Below are 14927 nucleotides of genomic sequence, written 5' to 3' on the forward strand. Positions count from 1 at the left end.
CTCAATTTTGGTCACGAGGATCAGAGGGGATTTGCCTGCTAGAAAAGAGAATACGATTTTCTCTGTTCATAGGAGTCAAACAATTTTAACATAGTACTCTATTACCTGCATTGCCCCCAACAAGATTTTTCACCTTAATCAATAGCCTAGGGCATCTTGGGTGACTCAGTTAAGTGTGCAACTCTTGATTTTGGCTCAGGTCATGATCTCACAGTTCCCAGGTTTGAGCCCCATGTCGGGCTGTGCCGACAGTGAGGAGCCTGCTTAGGATTCTGTCTCCCTCTCTTTCTGCCCCTCTCCTGTGCTCACTTGCTCTCAAAATAAATAAACTTCAGGTGCCTCTTCTGCTGTCCCTTAAAAAACAAAAAACAAAATCAATGGCCACCAAGGTCACTAAGAAGTTACCACCTAATGGCCACATTTCACCTATTTGAAAGCTATTCAAAGACACCAGACAGTTTTAAAAAGGGTAGAATTAATATTTTATTGTCACTTATAATCAGATGGCAGTTGGGTATATAGTCTTCACACTTGATCTTTCCTTTTTTGTAAATAAAAAAAATTACAAGTTTTCAAGAGCCAATGGCTGGTTATGTTTTCAGAAAACATAATTAGATTAATTCATTGATGGTAGCTTCAAGTTTTTCCTTATTAGCTCCAGAAAATTCACCCACCTGTTAAGAGAATATTGAATTGCAGTTAGATGTAGCACCGTAACCTTGTTTTGTGACTAAGCTATCACAGAATGGGGAAAGGAGGGGGAGAGCAGAGGGAGCGGGAGTATCATCTTACTTGAAAGACTGGTCGTTATCCAGAGATACATACATTTTAAGTTAAGAAACAAACACAAACTAAGGGGGGAATAAAAGCCCTGAAGGCTGAGGTACAATTTCTTATGCAAATCTCTCTCAAAGATAAATGTACTTTATAAATATGAAGCACGAATCATGGTGGATCTTCTAACAAAGATCAATTTTCAATTAGATGTCCCAGTATGTACTGAAATCACTGAAGAATAACCTATTTACATATTCTTAAGAGTAGACAATGGGGACAGGATTCCCAATGTGAAGGAATAAGTCCCTTCAGTGTCTTAATTTACACCGTGTTTTCCTATTGTCCAGCTGGATTTAAGGTCAAATGTACCTACCTTCTGTCCCTTTTTAAAAAACTGGAAGGTTGGCATGCATTTGACTTCACACTCTGAAGCAACATCCTGTGTGGGGCGGGGAGAGGATGAAAACAAGACTGAGTATTAAGCTCTGGCCTAAGTAATCCCAGATGTTCCCCCCCTGCCCCCCCACCCCCGTTATACACCTCATTTAAGCATATGAAGAACGACAGAATGAATGTAATGGCAGCACAAAACCCAAACTCGTTATAGTCTCAATGAAAATTAACATGTACTCTCCTCTTTGAGGGCCACCAATAAGCAGAATGCTACTGGCCTCAGATATATACAGTGACCCAGTGAGCTGTTTAATCCAATTCTATCTCGGCTAGTTCAAGTATAAAGAAGCAGTAACAAATTCTGCTGTACGTATGTATACTCAGGATTTTAATCTTAACTATTCCTCAGAATCAGCACTTGCCTTCTTTGCTCCTAAGTTTTCCGAGTCTTTATTATGGGAATAGAGTCCATACATGAAGGTCATAAAGACTAAAACCCAGCGTTAGCAAGAGGAACAACAATTCACTTGCCCAAGAATTGTTCAAGAACAAAGTCCTATAACCCAAAGGCAAAGTTCCACACTGGTTTTTTTCTGCTTTTAATTAAACATTGACTTGTAGATTCTCAAACTTGGCTGCGTATCAAGAAACAGAGGTCCCTGGAGTATCAAACGTTCCTTAATTCTGTTACAGGAACACTAAATGAGAACCTCTAACACCCCCCCCTACCCCCACCATACCTTTTTCACACAGGGTTTGGAGGGAAATGCCTCAGGAAATGGTTGGGTTTGGACAAGCGTTCAGGTGAAAAGATCCATTAGGGATTGAAAATATCAGCATGGTCCTCAAGAGGCTTGGGAAAGAAATGTAGAACCACACAGCAGCTAAGGAGCAAAAAGCAGTGAAGGACAGCAACCAAGGAGGCTGAACTCTGAGAACCAGATTTCAGAAACCAAACAGTTTACAGAGGAAAGAAAGGCATCACGGTGACTTCTAATATACAATTTGGGAGGGCACAGGACTATAAAAATGGAGTGATCTCTCTGAGCCGCTGGTAATGGCAGTATGCCAGCTTATTAATTTGACCTCTTCCTCTGAGACTGGAAAGAAAAGTGTGGTTTTACAGCTTTATAAATTTGCATTGTTGGTAGCCTGGGCAGGAAGGGTAGTGGATAATACTGTCGGAGTTCCTTTTGGATATCCTTGACTCTTCCTCTAAATGCTGGCTAACACAGAGGCACAAGGACAGTAATGACTGGAGTAAAAATGGCTAACAGGTTCTGAACGCCTAGGGAAACTACTAAGAACATGCGATAAGACCACCACATAAAATTCCAATAATTCCCTTGTAGCAAGAGCATCCAAGATTGAAAACGTGGTGAAGAGTTGACAGGAAGACAATGAACTGCCCATATCAAGGTTCTGGAGGAGTACTCAGAAAATCAGAAGATGGTAAGTTAGGCTGGGGGGCTGACTTAGGTAAAAGACCGAAAACTGGTCATCTGAGGGGCTGAATCTGATCCAGATACACTGCTTGGCTCATGCAAGAGCTTAAGAACAAATCTTTGCATTGGCTGCCCACTAGCAGATCCTTCTCACACTGGAGTATCTGGGAACACTGGGCTCATCCCTCACAGCACTGGGGAGAGCAGCTGTTTGGTATAGCCCCTTCCCTCTCTTACACACATGGAAGCCATCGGTTGGACACCACCTTTCATCCAGGCAGTTGGCAAAAGGCTCAAAGTAAAAGGGTGTTTGTGTTATATTCATGGTAGAAGGGCAGCAGCCTGGAAAGGATAAGCCACCCTCTTCCCCACTTATTTTTCCTTTCTTAATGTTTTATTTACCTTTTGAGAGAGCACAAGTGGTGCACAAGTGGAGGCAGAGAGAGGGGGACCGAGGATCCAAAGCAGGCTCTTCACTGGTAACAGTGAGCCTGATGTGGGGCTCAAACTCAGGAACCACGAGATCATGGCCTGAGCCAAAGCTGGATGCTCAACTTGGACGTTCAACCTACTGAGCCATCCAGGTGCACTGCCCCCCCCCCCCCCCCTCCACTTCTAATTAGAAACTCACCGGGGGAGTGAGCTGCATCACACACAAAGGCAGGTAAAACAGGGCTGGCCAGTCGTCATAACTTTCTGCTGAGAAAGCTTTATCAGCAGAAAATACAGGGTCTCGTCTCATTCAATGGATGTGACAGTCTAATCGATGTTCTCAGGATTCTGGATGTCTTCTGCCTCAACTAGCCAGAGACCAGCGTTCCTGCGTTGGTACAACTGCTGAATTTACAATAAAATAAATCCTGAGGCACCTGAGTGGCTCAGTAGGTCAAGCTTCCATTCTCGATTCTGGCTCAAGTCATGATCTCATGGTTGATGGGATCAAGCCCCAAGTTGGGCTCTGTGCTGACAGTGCAGAGCCTGCTTGGGACTCTCTCAATAAGAGACTTATTAAACAAGGGACTTATAAAAAACTAAATCCCCAAACTGGAAAATAGACGAATACTCAGAAGTGGTGCCAAGGCTCTGTGATAGCATTCAAAAAATCCTGGGGCATCTGCATGGCTCAGTCCATTAAATGTCTGACGCTTGATTTGGGCTCAGGTCACCATCTCATGGTTTATGAGCTCAAGCCTGCTTGGAATTCTCTCTCCTCTCAAAATAAGATGAACAAGATGTATTTTTTAAATTTTAAAAATTGCACTCAAATCTTTAACTAAAACTTTACCATGTAAAGCATTTAGAATTTGCTTTCATTAGGTGTGAAGGTGGTTTTGTTTTGCTTTGTTTATGGTATGGAATCCTAGGTCGCCTTGATTCCCAAAAGTGAGGCTTTGTTATTTCCAATTTCTGTATATCCTTGTGACTAAATCCTCAGACACATCTTAGGGCAAAAACCTTAAAGTGAAACTGATGGGCCTAGGAAGATCATTTTCATTTTATAGAAGTATAACCTACATTCAAGGCAAAAAATTGGAAGAAGGAAACCAGTCCTAATCTGTACAAGCCACCATAAACATCTCACTAGTGTACCTAAATGCTTTTCTTTATAAAACCTATCCTGCGTGCACGGTAACATACCTGTATACTCAGTATAATATATACATACAGTGGACTTTTCCCCGTGAAAAAGTACACAATCATTTTTTATGGCCTAATAGCAGCTGCTGTATGGAGGTATCATCACTGGAACTAGTCCACTGGTCAATAAGTAAAAGGCTTTGATTTTTGCTTAATGTAAACACTTGCATCTTCCTATGCAAATATCTACATCCTGGGTCAATCACCACCCCTGGAAGTAGAACTGCTAAGACAAAGAACATGTTTTTGAATAGGTTTGAAGCCCAGTGCAGAGCCAATGTGGGGCTTGGACTCATAACTCTGAGATCAAGACCTGAGCTGAGATTAAGAGGTGGACACTTAACCAACTGAGCCACCCAGGCACCCCAAACATGCTCCTTTTCAAAGCTCTAGACACACATTCATAGTGGGAGGTACTTGAGTACATATCAATTTCAGTATTTATCATGATTTTTGCCACCCAGTCTGACTTCACTTGATCAAATCCATCAGCCCTTCTCTACCCCATTCATTAAAAGTGCGAGCTTGAGCATTAAACAGCCTTCAGGTCTGTGACTGAGTTTTTCCAGGCCCATTTCCTCAGTGGCAAGAGTAAGAACAGTTCTGTTCTTGAGATTATGAAAGCCAGGGCCATCAATGTGCTTAACAGCTCCATCATTTCTGGAAATATGTTCAGTATTTACTAGGATTTTTGTTTGAATGTCTTCTAGGTTAGGGGCGCTTGGGTGGCTCAGTCAGTTGAGCATCCGGCTTCAGCTCAGGTCATGATCTCACGTTTCATGGGTTCGACAACTGTGCCAACAACTCAGAGCCCGGAACCTGCCTCGGATTCTGTGTCTCCTCTCTCTGCCCCTCCCCCACTTGCACTCTCTCAAAAATAAACATTAGAAAACAAATTTTAATGGAGGTAGAAATGCAACATCTTAACTCCAAACTGTTAATGATTAATACATGTTTAAATAGAGTTGATCCTATTTTTTTTTTTTTTTTGAACTGTCTATTCTGTTCCATGCGTATACCTACCTACATTACAAGACTACATTGTTTTAATAAGGGCAGCTAATACACTGTATTTTTCCGGGGTTTTCCTTTCTCATTTCCCACAACTTCTCTCCCAATTAGTGTTTGTTTTTTAAAAATACTTTCCTGACTGTATTTTTTCAGAATGGCACACTGAGATCTAATCAGACCAACTTGGGAGTACTCCATTTTAATAATACTGAGTCACTATCCAGGAACATAGTACGCCCATCTATTAACATCTTTTATGGACTTCAGTCAAGTTTTAGTTCATAACTAGCATTTGATCTCTACTCTCTAAAGTTAGTATTTCTTTCTACTACTTGTTCTATGGACGAATTTGCCTATTCCTATAGTGACTTGAAAGGTATTCATACTTAAAAATTTAGTTACATTTGAAGCCTTAAACATTCTCGATCCTAAGTTTATCACGTTCCTCACTTAACTAGTCCACCCCCTAATGGCACCCCCAACTCCTATTTTTTGTAAACAATCTGGAATTTTAAAAAAAATTACATAAAGCAAAATTCAGTTTTTACGGGGTGTTTAAGTTCTGGGAGTTCTGACAAATGCATAGTCAGGTAACATCAAAATCAAGATACGGACCGGTTCCCTTGCTCACCTACAATCTCCTCAGCAGCCCCTTGATACTCAAGTCCTCCCCTACCCCAATCTGTTCTCCATCCCTCTGGTTTTGCCCAATCTCAGATTTGTATACGTCTTTATCAGTAAGTGTAATAAGACTACTTTTTCTCTTATTAAATTTAGTTTCATTGGTTTTCAGCTTAGAATTCCATACAGCCAAAGTAACTTCCAACCTGCTTTTGTCATTTCTACGAAGTCCTTCCTGGCTGTTCTAATCAAAACGGCAACATACGGCGGTTCTAAAAGGCTGCACAACCATCGGGTCTAAATTACTTTGTTTCTTGTTTTAATTTACAAAATAAGTATCCTACCCTGTACAGAGTTGGGAGTAGAGTCCAGCATTTTCAAAAGGGCTGGTACCCCTCAAAATGATTTTGAGGGCCACATGGTGTGTCCACACCTCCTGATGGTCTGTTTGAATCTATTACACCTAAAAGGTAACTTCTTCCTGCCCAAGTGCTTACAGAGTCTTCTATCTATTAAAACTGTATGTTGCTTATGCCAAAGACAGTACAAAGTACCCTAAGGCTGAAATTCAGCAGGAATTATCTGCACAAAAATTTAAACTAGTTCAGTCATTAATAATTTCACCCATTAATGATAGAATCTAATACGGAGAAATGTGACTGATGTACTTTTTATCCCTTGTCTCGATTTTACAATCGAAATGAGGGGATGCTTTTACCTAGAGCTGCAAAGCAACTGGAGGATCTACTCCCGTGACTTGGAAATTCCCCGAGGAAAAACTGGCTGATTGTTTAATGAACTGCTTTTTGACAGAACTGGCAAGGAGGGTAATTCAGAATGGCGAGGTGAGTAGGTGCTGACAGCAGTTATTATGTGTAGGTGACCAACGGGTTCTTACTCCCTAACAGATCGAGAAGGCTATTTAGATGGTAACGGTAATAGTACCACAAAAGTAGTCAAAGAAAAATCCTGTACGGTGCTCAATCTTTAGAATATGGAGGCAAAGTGAAAAGTCCCCAACTTGTGAGAGGGTCACTCCAAGGTCTAGAAACGTTCAGGGTGTGTACGCTAACCAGACAGAAAGGAGGAGTTCTCTCACATAGAGTCCTTGACTGCTTTGCACATCTCCTTCCCCGAGGTTTTAGACTCAGGCAGTGAAAGCACCTGCCCTCGGTCCAGCAAGGTGCAAGAGTCCACCCCGGCAGGCTCTGCTTCAACTGACCTAACCCTCCTCTTGTGCTGTAGCCCCATCACCTGCTCTATGCAGGCAACTGTCATCAGAGCTCTCATGAGGATTAAGTGACCTAACGCGGGCAGAGCACCTAGCAGGTTCTTCCTGTCACATAAAAACTTTGGAGAGTCGCTTGCTATCTGATAGGGCCATAGTACCAGTCAGAAATTTCTCTAGTCCCTTCCAGGTGCCATTTTCACATGCCTACAGTGATCATATAAAAAAAATAAGTCTGTAAATTAGGTTTAGATCGGGAGCTAGAATTTTTTTCCCAAGCACATGCTATCTACTGTCATTTTGTTAAAACTCTGGGACACATCAGAACAATAACGTCATCATTTAATAAATGCATTCTACACCCACTACGCTTTACCACAGCCAAGTAAATAAGACAGGGTCTCTCATCCCAAGAAACTTATAGGCACTAATGGTAAAGGACAGACAAAAGAATACACCACTAGCTAAGATTCACCGAATGTGTGCCAGGCCCTGTTCTCGGCACCTTCTACGTATTATGTCATGGAATCCTGACAACTACTACTTTGTGATGTTGGATAAGCACTGCCATTTTACAGAGGCTCAAACAGGCACAGCTGATAAAGGATGGAGCTGGAAAATAAGGCAGGCCACCTAAATATGGGGTCCTCCCCAATCCACTACCATAAACGCAAGGGGAAAGGAGGGGCAGAGGACATCATGGAGACACAGAGGAAAGGGAACTAACTTAGTCCAGGTATAAAAAGGGGGTAAGTGGAGAAAGGTTCCTGGAGAAGATGTGAAGCATATGACTAGGAGTTTGTTAGGTATGAAAGGGAAGGATGAGCCAGGTAGATAGAGAGGACCTCACCAGTAAAGGTATGAGTATAGAATGAGAAAAGGTGCTTAGAAAAAGCGATGTGGTGTCGACAGGTGCTTACAGGTTTGGAAAGTACTGCCACATACTTGTTTTTATAAACCTTTCAGGACCTTTACTAAACATTCCAGGTTTGCTCAATGAAAAAGCCACACTTGGAGGTTGATGGGGCAGGTGTCAAGATCCGGGCACAGAGAAGAACCAGAGCTGAAGGGAGAAGAGAGGCTGGCCTAAAGGAGAAGTCCTGCAGCCAGGCCTGGAACCCGCGTGAGCACCCTTACTGCTGTAGCATACCCTACACCCTCCTGCCCCACTGGAGCTAAGGGAAAAATGTGCATGTATCTGTAAAGAACTCCCCGGTGCTGTTCTTGAACACGAACAGGCACACTCCTAGTTCAGTGGGCTGGTTACGAGGCAAGTCATGTGCCAGGAACTCGATCTGCACCCACCCTACACCAGAGCCTCCTCTACAGTACCGCATCTTAAATCCTGACTCTGCCACTAACTGCAACTCCATGGATCACTCCTCTGTGTTTATCCTCATCTGTAAAATGGGGATGGATAGCAGAAAGGCATCTGGAACAGACCTGGGCTGAACAAGTATTTGTAATGCTAATGTAACGCTAACACAGAATGCTAAACAAGTATTTGTAAAGTTAATTTCCCCTAAATTACACTTGGCTCTCTATCAAGCACCTTGGTGTCTGTTCTTTCAAACATTTGGGCTTTCTAATTGATTAAAATCAAGCAAGATGATTGTGACTACACTTTCTCATGAATCTTAAGAGCCGTCTCTCCATTTTCCAGTCTAAGGATTTAGTTATAATCAAATTCAATTTCGATTTAATGAGCGTCTCAACTTTCAGAAAGGTGAGCGGTAAGGTAGAGCAGCCTCAACCATCTGTTTTTATGTTTATTTTATGATGTGATGTACAAAGCTCCTGAGAGCTAGGATTAAGCTCATAATTGGCACGATGACTTTTTTTAGTGAGGGCTGTAGTCCCGGTATTATTTGACATGTATGAAAACAAGCCCTTCCAGTTCCAAGGAAAAAGCCAATGTGAAAAGCTCAGTAGTATTCCAAATTTCCAGTCACGTACCTGACAGTCATCCACATCTACTTCAAGGAACACCACGTTGGAATACTTCTCAGAGAGGGACTGGAAAATTTAAAAAAATCCAGAAAGATTCAGAACTGGGTAATGGCAGTCACTATACTCAAGCTTCTTAAATACAAACCATGATAAAAGTAGAAACTACTAATTAAAGATCTAAAGATTCAGACTAGAGACCAGGTAAGCACCAAGGACATACAGTTTCTCTGAATCAGATTCCTCCTAGTATAAAAGAATTTGACACGTCAAGCTCTGAGGCCTGAATTTCAAACAGGGCCTGGGTTTCGACTCCAAGAAAAGCAAAAACCATTTAAGACAGTTCTGACAGTTGTCTTCACTGGGCTACACATGCGTCAAAAGCAATTACTGAAGTTGTTACACTACTGCTTCTACACCAAAGGTTCAACAACAACAAAAAACACTCTGTCCTTTCCTGGCTTTGTGACCACCCACTCGAAACAGAATCTCTTATAAAACAGAACTGATTTCATACTCACATGAAAGAAGGGCTTGATCATTTTGCAAGGTCCACACCACGTGGCAGAGAAATCAACTACTACAAGTTTTTCCCCTGCACTGTTCAAGGCTTCCTGAAAAGCATACTAAGGAGAAAAAAAAAGAAACGCATAGGTTAAACAGCTTCCTTTATTTCCCAAAGCCCTGATCAAACTTGATAGAATGTGATACAAAGAACAATTCAAAGGTACTGCTTTTTAAAAATCTAAGAAGCTAAAATGAACCAAACAAACTGAAAAAAATCCTACAGAGTTGATAAGACGAAACAAGTATGATGTATATAGTTTATCTATATTCAACTGAGCAAATTAAAATAAAGACATTTGTATTACATTTCCACATCAAATCTAGGTAAATGGTAAACATTCACTAAATGGGTATCAACTCATAGAGGGTCATTTCAATTGAATAAGCCACAAAGGCACAGAATTTTGCAATGTTAAAAGCTAATACTTTATTGGGGCCCCTGGGTGCTTCAGTCAGTTAAGTGTCTGACTCTTGATCTCAGCTCAGGTCACGATTTCACAGTTATTGGGCTCTGTGCTGACAGCACAGAGCCTGCTTGGGATTCTCTCTCACTCTCTTCCTGCCCTTTCCCCACTCGTGCTCTCTCTCTCAGATAAATCAACTTAAAAGCTATTACTTTATTAATTAAAATGGTCTATAGTGGAACATGTCAAAAGCTTTAAAAAAAAAAATCAAGGAAAAAATATCAAGGAAAATAAACCTCCTCCAAACGTTTACACTCAGGCAGTCACTGTTGACATTGGGCATATTTCCTTATACTCCCTTTAGTGGAGTTTCCAGAGATGAGATCATACTGCTTATGGTTGATGTCTGCCCTTTATCTCAAAACTCTGCTCTTACTGGTGACCAAATAATAGTTTTAGTTCTTCACGCAAAGAAGTTTCCTTAAATGTTTTTTTGCATTAGAAATGTCAAATAAAATTCCAGCAGTGAGACATGATCAAGAAATCCCTTACCACCCATCTCCCTGAGTCATTTACCAATGGTTTTGATATTGTAACCCTAGGAACCTAACCTTGGAGTTAACAAGGGGCTGCTTTTTAAATCACAATTTAATCAGTGCTTACCGAAACTGGGGCAACAAAGAGAAACCAAAACATAAACATCTGTATCTGAAGTCTAGGTTTTCTTCAAGGGAAAAATGCTGGTCACATTGGTTTAATGAAAAACTAACGTTCCCCTCCCTTGAAAGCTAAGAATCATATCAGATCTGATCCACTAAAGGAAAGTAAATACCATTTAAAAAAAAAAAAAAAAATCTAAAGTGAATTCCTCTGCAGTACAGTTACTTTTCTGTATTTCTAATTTCCAACTCCTGTTTTTTGGTGAAGCAATTCACAAGTGGCATTCCCATGTCATGACTTCTATAACCTTTTCAGTTATTCAGGTACAAACTCTCACCCCACCTTCAGGGTGTGGGGAGATATTAGGTGTGTGTGAGGGGATGGGGAGAGAGAACAAATTAGAATTATAGAAATCATTTTTCCAAACCATCACGTTTTCCAGATGAATTTAATGCAAAGCCTTCACTAACATGATTTTTTAAAAGGTCAAACTAGCCATTCTACTGCAAGAACCAGGTTAGACAGGAAAAAAGTCAATGAATGATAACGTCCAATCAGATGAATGCACTGTTTTGTGAACATGGTTGGCTCCCAGTAAATACCTGAGATTACTTTCAACACAAAATATTATTCAAACACTCTCAAAGGTTCCCTCAAACCTTCTGATTTGCTGAATCAAATTCTAGCAAAACTACGTAAAATTCTGAAAACAAACAAACAAACAAACAAACCATGCAACAATAACTTTTGGCTTAACTGAAGAGTTACAGAGCCAGGTATGTGTAGAGGTCACAACAAATTGTCTTCTCCTGATACTTAAGTTGGTCTTAAAGAGACATCAATTGGAAAACGATTCAAGATTATCTCACGAGGTCTAACTCCCAGAAATTAACTATGAGGATAAATAAAGGTCCCCATCACGGACATAAATACTCAGAAAACAAAACAATGTATTTGGGGTAGATAAGAACAGATTCTAGGATTTCTTTTCCTAAACATACCCATTCTGAAGGTAATTAACAAGCATGAACGCTCATGTATAGAAGGCAGGCGTTCAATAAATGGCCGATGCTATTCTTAAAAAACAACACACAACTGGGTTGATTTCTCTCTCATCACACATTTACAGTCCACTTATATCTAAAATAGATCCCAGTGACTCTAAACTATCACACTTCAGAAAGAGAGGTCTTGGATGGCCAATGGCACCAACTTTAGCCCATCAGGATGGAAATCTAAGGTGTGTTCAATATTTACTAGTAACATTCAAATGAGTTTAACTTTTGATTAATGCCTCTGGGTCATAATTTTGAAGGTCAACTGATTATCAGGGTCTTTAGGCCCCAGGCTGTAGTCCTTTCTTGTGTAACCAATCTCCAGTCACCTTTTGTACATGTCTTCCATTAATGAGGGGAGGAGGGTGCCATAACTATGACAGCTAAAATGGGGAAAGACTGAAAGGTGTGTTCTAGGAATTAATCGATTTTGTTTGCAGTGTATGGGGATTCTGAGACAACTACTATAAGCCACTCAAAGTCCTACTCTTTTAATGGGTTCTCACCTCTTAGGTTATACTGATGACATGGCCAGACCCTGGAGAACAACCCGTGAACTGATATTTGTCACTCAGTAGGTACTGAATAAAAATAGGAGGAACAAAACTCAATGACCTTTCCAACAAATGAGAGGGCTGCTAATTTTAATCTAAAAATTCACACAATAATAATAAAAAGGATGCCATTAGGAAAAAAAAAATTAAGGACAAGCAGATAATGAACTATAATCAATCAACATATATATAGGGAAAAGTTCAGCATCACTAAAATAAGATACAAGACCATTTTTCTTATTAATGATTTGGTCAAAGTTAGGGGGGAAATGTCACTGTTGATGGGGGTGGAGTAAAAGCACTGTCCTGTGTGGTTTGGGCATTTACAAACCTGAAATAAAAGGTTCATGTCCCTTGACCCAATCGCTGCACTGGAGACCCTAAAAACTGCCTGAATGTCCAGCAATGTGTTCAGATACTCAAATGATTACAAAAACTTCTAACTACCTGAGAAGGGCTCAGGCTAAACTTGGGGGGCGGGGGGGGACGGGTAGGGAGAGGCTCAGAAAACAGGATACATAAAATAATCTCAACTACTTTGCAGGTGTTTCTAGGAAACAGAAGATCTGTCTCTGGCCAAAATTTCTACAATGACCATATACGTTTCCTGATTATAAAGTAACAAAAAGGGACCATTACAGAGAAACTTCCATTTTCGAAGCCACCCCAGCACCTCTGAGGTCCAGACACTGAAGGCGGGCGAGGGCTTGGGATGGGAGGTACCGCAGGGTAAACGCTTTGGAGGGGTTTTCCACTGTTCGAGCAACATCAATGTTCTCCCACCCACTTTTTTGACTGCATTTAACAAACACTTCTTGAGTGGCTACGGCATACCAACCAGACGCTATGTCAGGCTCAGAGTTTCCTGAGCAGCAGGGCATTAGGCTCGCAATAACTCTCGATGATGGAACACTATCCTGGACATTCCTAATAGGGCAGAACCACCACCTGGCGCGCCCGCCTCGGGGGCACTCCTGGCTGCAGCGAAAACCCCCGACCGTGGGTGAATCACGGATGGGCAGGGCAGAGGAGGCCCCTGGGCCCAGTCTTGGGGACTGAGTCATTCCAAAGCCAGGGCTGCCGGAAACACGCCCAGCGCCGCAAGAGGAGGAGTCCCGAGGGCGCGGTCCCGGCCTCACTTCCTTACGGCCACCTGGGCCCCTCGGGCCTAGAGGCCGGACTCGTACTTGCGAGGGGGCTCCAGACCGGAGCCGCCCCCTGGCGTGGAGACAGCACTCGCCAAATCTGGGGCCGGGCAGCGATGGAGGCACCCGGGGTCTTCGGCCCGGATACGCTCCCAGGGGAGTTCACGCTGCCCGCCCAACGTGGGTGATCACGCCGCCCCCCGGGGAAGGAGTGGCGGCCCGCATCCCCGCGCCTCCTTCAAGGGGCCCTCCATCTCTTTGCCCGGCCCGTATCCAGAGACGGACCGGGTCCAAGGGCAGACTTCATCCCCTCAACAGGGGCTTTCCGACCACGGGGGTGCAGGAGGCGCCGTGGGGGGACGCCTGGCGCACCGGACACAGGCAGCGGGGGGCACCCGGAGCACGCCATCCAGAGCGCCCTCGCCCCTCTCCTCCCTTCCTCCGGGGCGTGCTCGGCCGCCTCGGGCGCGCCCAGGCCCGGGCTTCCCGCAGTCTCAGGCCGGACCGTCGCGTCCCCTTCCCCCAGGCTGCGGAGGGGCGCCTGCCCACCTCTCGCCCTCGCCCTCCCTGGCTACGGAGGCTGCGCGTCGCGTCCTGGCCTTCCCCGGGAAGCGCGTACCTTGCTCTCGATCTGCTTCACCATCTTGGCGGCTGGGGTCTGACAAGCGACTGTACAGACCGATGAAAGCGGATCGTAAACGCCGGACAGAGCTCGCAGAGGGCTCGGCCCGCCTTCCCTTTATAGCAACTGGGGCGGGGCGGTCGGGCGCGCGCGGCGTGCGTGTTGCGGGGGCGCGCCCGCTCGGGCCTCCCGCGCCCGCCCAGGCGCCCAGGCCAGGCCCCGCCTCCCGGAACCGTCGGGACGTCCGCTAGGGGCGGGGCCTCCCCGGGGGCGGGGCCGGCGCGGGCGCTGGGCGGGGCCCCAGGGAGTGCCCTGGACTCAAAGCCGGTGGCCCCGCCCGCCCGTCCGCACCCCAGCTGGGACCCGGGATCTGTCCGGGCGGCCGAGCGGCTTACGGGACGCGCACACTGTGCACGAGGGGGTGGGCAGGCGGGGACGCGGACGGCCACCCCCCCAGAGCCACAGGGCCACCTGGGAAGGGGTCAGCCGGCCTTAACCAAACGCCCCTGGGTTTGTGAAGGGGCCGCTTAGGCAGAGGTGGATTCCTCGAAAAGGCCCGCTATGCTCCCGCCTTCCAGCCCCGCAAACCCCACAAAGTGCTGAGTAACGCTGACCAGGAAGTATCTCTGCGCCCTCCTTTCTGGAGCTTATCGCGATGGTTTTCTTCTCTTCCTTTCTTCTTGTTCTTTTACTTTCACCCTTGAAAACGCTGCTCCAGCGTGACACTGCAGTTTGGGGTGGTAAAGACTGCCGGGAACGGGCCGGGCTCTTGACGAGCAGACAGATGCAGGCGGTGTTCTTGGCGTCTAGAGGGATGCAGGTGTGACCACGAGCTCCTCCCGACCTACCCGAGCCCCAGT

At 44.3% G+C, this 14927-nt stretch overlaps 1 protein-coding gene across 1 annotated transcript; it reads right to left on the minus strand.

Moving 5' to 3' along the window:
- Positions 1-458: 458 nt before the first annotated feature.
- Positions 459-14215, minus strand: TXN (thioredoxin). The gene is made up of 5 exons (XM_042912957.1): positions 14065-14215; positions 9582-9686; positions 9070-9129; positions 1151-1216; positions 459-674 (listed from the first exon to the last, which is right to left on the minus strand). Exons 1-5 carry the CDS (start codon positions 14086-14088, stop codon positions 612-614), a joined length of 318 nt encoding a protein of 105 aa, XP_042768891.1. The 5' UTR covers positions 14089-14215; the 3' UTR covers positions 459-611.
- Between the last annotated feature and the right edge of the window lie 712 nt (positions 14216-14927).

This window comes from Panthera leo, chromosome D4 (assembly GCF_018350215.1).
Source record: "Panthera leo isolate Ple1 chromosome D4, P.leo_Ple1_pat1.1, whole genome shotgun sequence".
Lineage (NCBI taxonomy): Eukaryota > Metazoa > Chordata > Mammalia > Carnivora > Felidae > Panthera > Panthera leo.

What these genes read in the sequence shown, in the direction of transcription:
- TXN (XM_042912957.1), bottom strand. Translation starts at nt 14,088, where the DNA reads ATGGTGAAGCAGATCGAGAGCAAG. An exon ending in TGATCAAGCCCTTCTTTCAT is followed by an intron (nt 9,130 to 9,581) that starts GTGAGTATGAAA and finishes TAAATTTTCCAG; the next exon opens with TCCCTCTCTGAGAAGTATTC. An exon ending in TTTTTAAAAAGGGACAGAAG is followed by an intron (nt 675 to 1,150) that starts GTAGGTACATTT and finishes TTCTCTTAACAG; the next exon opens with GTGGGTGAATTTTCTGGAGC.